We start from the raw sequence: 9299 nt of genomic DNA, 5'->3' as shown, positions 1-9299 counted from the left end.
TGGCACAGATAGTACAGATAGCATGTCTATGGTTCGGTCCAAATACATTGATATGAAGACTTTATTTCTTTAAAGTCTTCTTTTAAGTTTTATTTCTATGTCAAAATAGTTCAAGTTTCTTATAGGATTCATAGGTATCTTGGGATCAACACTGAAGATGCTGATGACGTCACAGCAAAGTAAAATCTATTAATCAATAGACTAATTTCTATAATCTTGAGGGACACGCTTATGGTGAAAAAAATAACTGTAAAAAACCTAGGCCATAACAACTTATACGCGGCCTTGGGCCATAACAGAGAGAGAGGGAAGAGAGGGAAGAGAGAGAAACACAGAGAGAAACACACATAGCATTATTTTGATTGGAAATCACAACAATTTTAAGGTAAGTTCAGGTTATTTTGCATGACTTATTCAAGACATTGGGTAGGTAGGTAGGTATCAGGAAGCAGCATTGCATGTAAATAACAGGCACAGGTTTGGCACTGCTTCAATCAATGATCATACTTCTGAGTTGGTTCTTTATTAGGTTTTACAGCTAAAATACAGCCACACTCTTCGACCCGACAGCTCCCCAGGCCAGGACCAGACGCCATCCACCCTCGCATGCTCCGGGATTCATCACACACTCTGAGTACCACACTCAGCACAATTTTACCCTAGACGCGGGACAGCTCCCTCCGGACTGGAAATTAGGTGAGGTAATTCTAATCTTTAAAAAGGGAGACTGTCAAAAACCAGAGAATTACCGTCCTGTGAGCCTCACTAGCTCCCAACATGTATTCCTCCCACAAAGGTCGTGTACCACCCAACTCATGGAGGCGATGGAGCACCTGAGTGCATCCATGGAGGACGGCGACCCGGTGGACTAGCCTACCTCGACTTTGCCAAAGCGTTTGATTCTGTGCCCCGTGCCGGCTGATCCACAAGCTTCAAGCGTACGGCATCAGAGGCAAACTTCTTGACTGGATCAAGGCCTCTTTGCTCGATCGCCGACAAAGGGTCGTGATCCAAGGCTCAAAATCGCAATGGACGAGTGTCCTCACTCCTCAGCGGCATACCACAGGGCTCAGTCCTCGGGCCAGTCCTCTTCACGATCTTCGTGAACGACATGCCCCTGGAAGTCTCCAGTCACATCAAGCTCTTCGCCGACGACACGAAAATTTACCGTCGGATGGTGGGCAACCAGGATGACGTGGGCCTGCAAGCCGATATTGATGCGCTTGGTGAGTGGTCTCGGAATTGGATGCTTTCGCTCAATTTCGCCAAATGCAAGGTAATGCGCATTGGCCATCACAATCCAAACCTGACCTACACGCTGCACGGTACCCCGATTGAAGCGAAGGCATCAGCGGCCGAGTCAAAAGCTCGTCAAAACTCAAACCCTGGCTGTAGTGAGACGCTCTTTTGCGATCATCAACGAGTCCACGCTACCATTGCTTTTTAATGCTATGGTCAGGCCGTTGTTGGAATACGGTAACACGATATGGGGACCATTCAGTATAGGCAACCAGAAGAGGCTGGAACGAGTTCAGCGCCGGGCGACCCGAATGGTCCCGTCCGTGAGACACTTGTCATACCCAGAAAGACTACATAGCCTCGGAATGCTTTCACTGTTCTATCGCCGCCGCCGAGGAGACATGATCACCGTGTACCAGCTGCTGCACGGAGACATGGCGCTGACACCGGAGGAGTTTCTGACACGGAACGAGTCTGACCGGACAAGAGGACACAGGTGGAAGCTGGACAAACCACAAACTAGAAAACTTGTGCGCAGAAACTCCTTTAGTACCAGAATAGTCAACGACTGGAACGCACTCCCAGACTCCGTGGTGTCAGCGACGTCGGTAAACCAATTAAAGGCGCGACTGGACAAACACTGGAAGAACAAGATCAGATGTATGACATCCCCTTCCCCTAAGAGTCCAGTATGTACATCCTCACGAGCTCGATGAGAGCGGAATCCTCAGGCCAAGTGGCCTTCTTTAACCCGAACACCTTGAAGGTAAGGTAAGGTAATTTCAATTTTCACTGGTTGTGTAAATACTGACACAAAACCTTTGTTCAACGCTGGATGCAAAATATTTGGGGCCATGATTCGGGGTCTTTCCCAACTCTAGTCATCGACTCAAGTACGAATCAAGTTCTGCAGGGGTCATGAGCTTTCCACGCAGGCTACTGAGGAGCCCCACTGAACTCCAAGAAGGAATCCCAAACTAGTTTCAGAGGGCCCAACCCATGGGCCTCTGAGAGTCTCACTGCCCACTGGTGCCCATATTCTCTGAGGACCCATGTATGATGTAGGGCCAGTCTGCAAACTATGGCAATTTCGACGAGAACTCCTCGGTGCGGGCTTGTTCGGCTGGTGCAGATTTGGTGCAGCGTGGTGCAGATTTTGGTTTGGTGCGGTGCGGATTAGTGTAGTCCGGTGCGGAATTGGCTTAGCGACAGACATGACGACCAGACGAGATAGATTAGGAAATCGAAGAAAAACAATGTTGGAGCTTTGATGTGTAATTCAGTAGGTAGTGTGCAGTGGTCAGAACGACTGTGTCAGTGCTGGTGGTCCCATCAATCACGTGGGTCGCCCGCAAGTTGGCACTCTTCGCACTGTTACCACGACACGAAACGCACCGCACGGCTCTGTGAGGCGCCGGCGGTAGAGTGATGAGCAGGGCGATGGGAGGGACTCGAGATGTGCACGGCCGATGGCAGGGCTACATCACCGCTCCACCGCTTCAAGGGGTCTATACGAACGATTTATCGGGTATGATCGACGTAGCTAATAAGTTGCATCGAAAGAATCTGAGGTTGTTGCATTCCATAGCATTCGTAAACGAGATGCGCTCGGCTCATGTGAGAGTTTGGCGTTGTCCCTCGGTGGCAGGGCGAAATGCACATGGCTGATGGCACTGCCAGGCCTTGAGGACCACCACTTTGCCGCGGCTAAGTGGTCAAATCCGCTGTGAATGACTTGCCGATCAGATTTGTTGGTACGATACGATTGATGTAGGTACGATACAACTGTTGACCCAATGAAAGACGCCGAAAATGCATGCATGAGATGATCCCACATTTAGCCGTTCATATCTTTATTTTATAACTGGGTATATGTTGTCAAGCCTTTAGCTAAATGAATCTCAAATGATTTCATTCAAATTAAAAAAAGTTTAACTGCTTATGCTGTGCAGAATAAAACAAACTCTGCTTGAAAAAGTTGCTAAGATTTCCTTCAATGCTAGAAAAAAAAAATCCACGAACCAAAACCGCTTTCCTTTTACCATCGTCGTAAGCACAGAAAAATGGGCACGCCAATCAGCCCAGTATGCAGCAAGCAATGTGTAAGCTATGTTTGAACTTGTGTCTTGATGTTTGTTATTGTCCTCTGTTTCAGATACATGTGAAGTTGAATATGAAGGAACTAGTACTAAAGGAAGATGACGGAATATTTGATGGTTCTTTCTCCCCCGACGAGTATCACTACTACACCGAGCACAAAGATGTTGTCCGAACGATGTGGAAGGAACAAGGTCGTCTATTTTGGCTCAACGCTATCACCAAGTTTCGGATCCATAATGTCAAACATGGCAATCTATCGCCATTCAACAGTAAGTAGTTCTCAAACATTTCCGGTATTCCTGTTTACGATTACATTCATTCAGTTATTAATACTCAACTTATGCTGTATGTTTACTGTGCTATTTGTTGGTACCTAATCCATATGAAAAATTTCTGCTATTGCATTGCAGAAGTTTGTTTGTCTTGCTTATGGTCTTACAAAATCGTAAATTTCCGTGCTATCATGCAAAGATCCGCCACGCCACCATGTTGCGCGGACCCGGCATCACCCCTGCCTCTTTCCATACAGCAATGGTCAGCAACGGGGCTTTGGACTATCCGTTCATTGTGATCGCCAAGAAGATGACCGGCTCGTTCGGCGATGTGGATGAGCTGCTCACCGACATCAGCATGGTCATGCGGAACATGCACCTGGCAGGCAACATGCTGAAGCCTACTTGCGGTGAGTGGAGAGTCGCTTGTCCAGCTCGTTATTTAGTCAGATGAAGTGGTTGCTAGCATATCTAAGTTCAGCGTCCGCGATATGTTGTCATCCGTGCTCGCTTAGTAAAGTATTTGGATCTGTCTTGTTTCGTTTTGTGATAGCACAAATCTGAGACGTTCACAAATCACAAGTGTCCAGGGTTTCGTTCGTTCGTTTGCTTTGAACTTCTGTCAGTATAAGGCATCGTGAGCTCGAAAAGTGCAAAATTGAATTTCTCATACACAACTTTCGCGGGCCACGTTATATCGCTTGCGGATTTATCTTTCTAGCTATAAGCGTTGACGTGATTTGTGACCTATAAGAAGTTTTCTTTAAAGCGACCTTTTGATCGGTGTTAGTTTTTCATTCGAACTATTCCCCGTGGCTGCAGGATTATGGCCGAGCTAATGTCGCACTATCGTCTGTTGCTATCGCCTAAATCGAGGCCACCAAAAGCCATGTTTTCGAATCCAGAATAGTAATGCGAAGCTACCGTTTTATGTATTGCTTGGTTATTTTTTTACTTTTGTCTTAACGGTCTCCTTCCACTAAAGAAATTTCCGTGTAACTGCCTACCAGATAATGCCTGTTTCCAGTTGCATTCATTGGTTTATTCTCCTAGCATGCGGATAACTTCTTTGTATAGGCTGTCGTTGACTGATCAGTCAGTGATCGTTTATTGTTCCCTTTTGTGTTTGCTCAGCTTTCGACCCGTTTATCAACACGACGACACGCAACTCGTTCAGAAACCTGTTTGGACCACCCGACACGAAACTGAGGATACTGAGGACCTTCATCTTTGCCGAGACATACTGCTGCGTAAGTGTTTCTCAGTTTGCTTTCTCGCTGTCAGACATTAGTTTCGTGTTTTTCGGCTGTTTTTGTTTGTTTGTTTGTTTGTTTGTTTGTTTGTTTGTTTGTTTGTTTGTTTGTTTGTTTGTTTTTTGTCGGTCAGAATATTTGGGTGACAATGAATGGAAGGTGCGTTATTTAAGTGCTTGCTTTGGCACTCTACATATGACTTTGTCCCTACTGATGTTATCAATTGCAAACAAGTCATTTAACTGGTCTATTGTGTTCTCAATGCCAGTTCTCCTTTGGTTGACGGACGAGCGAGCATGATAGTGACCTATGAACGTGCGTACGTCTAAAGCCAGATCACAATGGAAATGTGCGTGCGAGCCTTTTAAACCCAACCGGGCTAGGTGGAGCCTCGAGCCACCGAAGCAAGGCTGGTGAGTTGTGTATAACTAGAGACGACTGGCTCGGCGTTCGTTCGTCACCGTCCCTCTATTTTTTTTTTTGTGATGAACTAAAATTTTAACAGGACTCAACCTGAAACTTGCTTTAGCCACTCCATTTCGAATCTCCATCCACTTTAGAGCAATTGACGAGATATGTACGGTAAAAATATATTTTTCATTACTGATGTTTCTGTAACACGACACTTCTTTTGCGGCCTCCTCATTAGATCATTAGTTTTTCGAGCCACGGCGGTGGGTTTCACTTTCGACCCTATGAGTAGATAGAGCAGATGTTTCGCTTCCCTGGCTCAGATTGGAAAAGGGTAAGAAATCGGCCTTATGGTCGGCGGTCGCGTTGATCGCCCTATCACCTAATACCAAGTACCAATGCCATCAATAATCTTTCAGCAATCACCAGTCGAACGAAATCGAAAATAAATAATTACCCGAGAATGCTTTACTCCAATGTAGCTCCTTCACGGTAGGGTTGTCGATGACCGCCCATTCTCGGTAGCTCGGGAAAAGTGCGGGAAGGCCGGTAACAGGAAGATGCTTACGGTAAGAAGACTGAGCATTTGACGTATTCAGGTCAAGTTACAAATTCAGGTGCAAACGTGGTCAAATGGTCAGCGTCTTCGGCTGCGGAGTCGATGGATTTTCGGGTGACTCCGACTCCAGCTTCAAAAATCGACTCCGACTCCGACTCCGACTTCGGATACTTCTCTCAAAATTCCTATATTAACCCGCGCCCCAGTGGCGGTCTCAGCCAACTTCGCCCTAGTGCGGGGGGGGGGGCATATGTTACCACCCACCTCTAACTCAAAAACTAAGAGGGCTAGAAAGACGCGGTAAAAAGCAATCGATAGCTCTCAATGCGTACGTTTGAAAGTATTTCGGTCATTTTTCATCTTAGAGTAATATTGGGGTCACTGGAGGTCATCAAAGGTCAAAATTTGCCAAATGTGATAATATTTTTCCAAAAACATGCATCTATCTCAAGAACTATGATAGCTAGAAAAACGCATGGAAAAGCAATCGATAGCTCTTGAACTCTTCTTTCGATAAGATTATTATCAAAATTGACCTCAGGTCAACGGTTTAGCCTCCAGAGGGCAAAAACTCCAAAAATAGTTGTTTTTATGAAAAGTGTTTTTTCGACAATAACTTTTGACTAAAAAAAGCCACGATATTTCTATTGCCAGAATCGTGTTCCTCTCGCCGAGACGCATCGAATGAACTATAATTTGACCTTGCAAGGTCAACTTGAAAATTTGACCTCAGGTCAAGGTCATGACCTGACCGGAAAAGGTCATGTTGCATATCAGTCGATGCGTCTCGGCAAGACAAACACAATGAGACCATCCCCAGCGTTCTATCTCTTTCCAATCGAGAGTTATTGGCAAAAATATGTTTGTAGCCTCAAATGACCTCGGATGACCTTTCTAGAGGCCATCAGCAAAAACGACACCTTGGTCGTCACGGGTGGTCCAAATCATTGTGATTCTGAAAAATTTGGACTGTTCCTATGCGTACACACGGATCTAGAGGCATTTTCATTTTTCTCCATTGACTGATAATGGTAAGGTCACGCCACTGACCTGACCTTAGGTCACGGATATAAAAAATCCGAGATATAAAAATTGTAGGCGCCCATAACATCATGCAATCCATCAAGTTTGAAACCTTTCTGACAAACACTGCAGGCTGGACATGATTGCAAACTTTTTTTTTGGCCTGGTCAGTTAACTTGACCTGGTGACCTGACCTGACATGACCTGGGGTCAAAAATTTCACACATTGTCCAAAATTGATGTACAAAAAGCTACCCCAAGCGGCGCGGCGCTACGCGCCGCGGTTTTTTATTCACACGCGAAAAACGCGACAGGGTGGTAACATATGCCCCCCCCCCCCACTGGGGCGAAGGTTAACCCTCGCCCGCACATGGGGGGTTGCCCCCCCGGTAGTTTTCTGCTCTGCACTCAACATTTTTGAAGCTAGAAGGCTGATTTTTCGTATAGCTGCTCCTCTATCCTTTCTTGATGTCAACTGAAAAATTCAAGTTTTTGTGGTTTTTGGTTTCGGAGATATGACCTTGTTCTTCGGGTCATGTCATGACCCAAATGACAAATATCCAATACCTTGCGTTGGCTATGGGTCTTGTGAGCTTTTGACACCTTGATTTCGGCCTTTTTTGCCAGTCTTACCTCGCACCTATCATGGAACATGTTGTTCGACGATGTACAGTCCACAGCAAAAGTAATGTGGGTGATCAGTCATGGGTATGTTCTGCTTCTGAAGCTTAGGAACGATTAGCCAGACTACAATGAAACTTTGAATGTAGCTTATATGTATCGTTACCCTTGCAGCTGCAACTTTAGCCATTGACATCTTCTTTTCGATCACTCCGCATTAAACAATCGCCAGTCAAAGCCAACCGTTGAGATTGGTAAAACCCTACATTACTTTAGCGGTGGGCTGTACAGATGTCAAGGTCAGGGTCAAGGTCAACCTAGGTCATCTGAAAACATTGTGTTTTAGGCAAGCTGAATTTACTTTTCGTGAAGTTTCTTTGACTGCATTTTTGATAAAAGCTTCTCATTTCATGATCTGATGTAATATGGACACATAAACAATCGGTGCACACACACAGACACACACAGACATACAAACACATATCATTGACCTTGACCTAACTTGACCTGAAATGACTTCAGCAGCAAAAAATCTGGTCGGATAGTGTGACAAAGAGATTCTAGCTGGCTTGGCACCACCATTCGGCATCGTCATCGGTGTATGATGAGCAGCGCACTTGATATCCAACGGTTACCCAAAACAGCAACATTTTTTACTTTGCCCTGACCTGGAAGGTCAATGACTGACCTGAGAAGGTAAAACTGGGTACCATTGGATTCGTCTCTTCCCAAAGAATATGTTTGGTCGTTACCGCGAAGCTCTATCTCCAACAGGAACGAAATGGCGCGGGGGGGGGGGGTGGCAACCCCACCCCCTCCCATGTGCGTTCTAGGATGGGAAAATGGCATTTGCGGGCGAGGTAATAATCTGCATTGTGAATACGTTTTTATTTTACCTGAAACGATATTTTATGCGTACCAAGGCCTTGCATTGCATATGTGGTTTACAGATAGCATGCAGCATAAAAAGCAGGTTCCGATGAATCCGCCGTTTTCTGCTTCTTTCGCTGAAACGCTAGTCCAATACAGTAACCGGCCTTCTTTTGACGAAATCTGCACAGTATCATCAAGCAAACTGGTGCCGAGCTGAGACTTGAGAGCATGACGTTGAACCATGCAGCGTTAACTCCGACTCCGGAGTCGGAGTCGGTAAGATTTTAGTGACTCCGACTCCAACTCTGACCCCGGGTAGAATTGTCGACTCCGACCGTCTCCAGCTCCGACTACGACTCCGACTCCGCAGCCCAAGGCCCCGCAGCCGGTCTTGTCAACTCACGGGCACGCACTCCTATTGAAATACGCAGTGGATTGCTATATGCGAAAACCGTCATCCCCACTGATGATCCATGCAACACTCATCTCGCTGTTGATCCAGCTTTCTTTCGCGTACACGGTACATACAATGCCCTGGTGGTAGAATAAGTAGCTTCATGCCCGAGGCCCGAGGACTATCTATATTGGCGACCGGCGTTATCACTTCGAGTTTCCTTTACTTCGGAGAAACGCGGGAAATTTAGGATATGGTAGCACTACGGCTACTATTACGCCGCGCTTGCGACATTTGGAGGGCGGGCAAATAGCCGTGTATTGAGCGAATCATCGCGTGCTCTTGGTTTGTTATCAGTTGGTGACATACCAGGGAAATAAGCTAAAATTAGAGCGCTCTATTTATTGCTCCTGCCCCATGTTGAAGAGATACCCCTAACAGCGTGATCTTTTACCAGCCCTTACGCAGCAAGGCAGTTATTCTCAGACCGGTGGATGGTATCAATAGAAAGAGAATGCGTCAAAGGTTAACATGAATTAATTAAAATAACATTA

The 9299-nt window shown here is 46.0% G+C and overlaps 1 protein-coding gene across 1 annotated transcript in view; it reads left to right on the top strand.

Moving 5' to 3' along the window:
- Position 1: 1 nt before the first annotated feature.
- LOC122366277 overlaps positions 2 to 9299 on the top strand; it is a 41320-nt gene continuing 32022 nt past the window's right edge. The window contains exons 1-4 of the mRNA XM_043338384.1: positions 2 to 385; positions 3395 to 3608; positions 3869 to 4021; positions 4746 to 4861. Coding sequence (XP_043194319.1) covers positions 3413 to 3608; positions 3869 to 4021; positions 4746 to 4861 — 465 coding nt within the window. The 5' untranslated portion in view covers positions 2 to 385; positions 3395 to 3412. The remainder of the gene's footprint in view (positions 386 to 3394; positions 3609 to 3868; positions 4022 to 4745; positions 4862 to 9299) is intronic.

Source organism: Amphibalanus amphitrite, unplaced genomic scaffold (assembly GCF_019059575.1).
Source record: "Amphibalanus amphitrite isolate SeventyFive unplaced genomic scaffold, NRLGWU_Aamphi_draft 000003F_arrow, whole genome shotgun sequence".
Lineage (NCBI taxonomy): Eukaryota > Metazoa > Arthropoda > Thecostraca > Balanomorpha > Balanidae > Amphibalanus > Amphibalanus amphitrite.
This window is presented reverse-complemented; position numbering and strand designations above follow the sequence as displayed.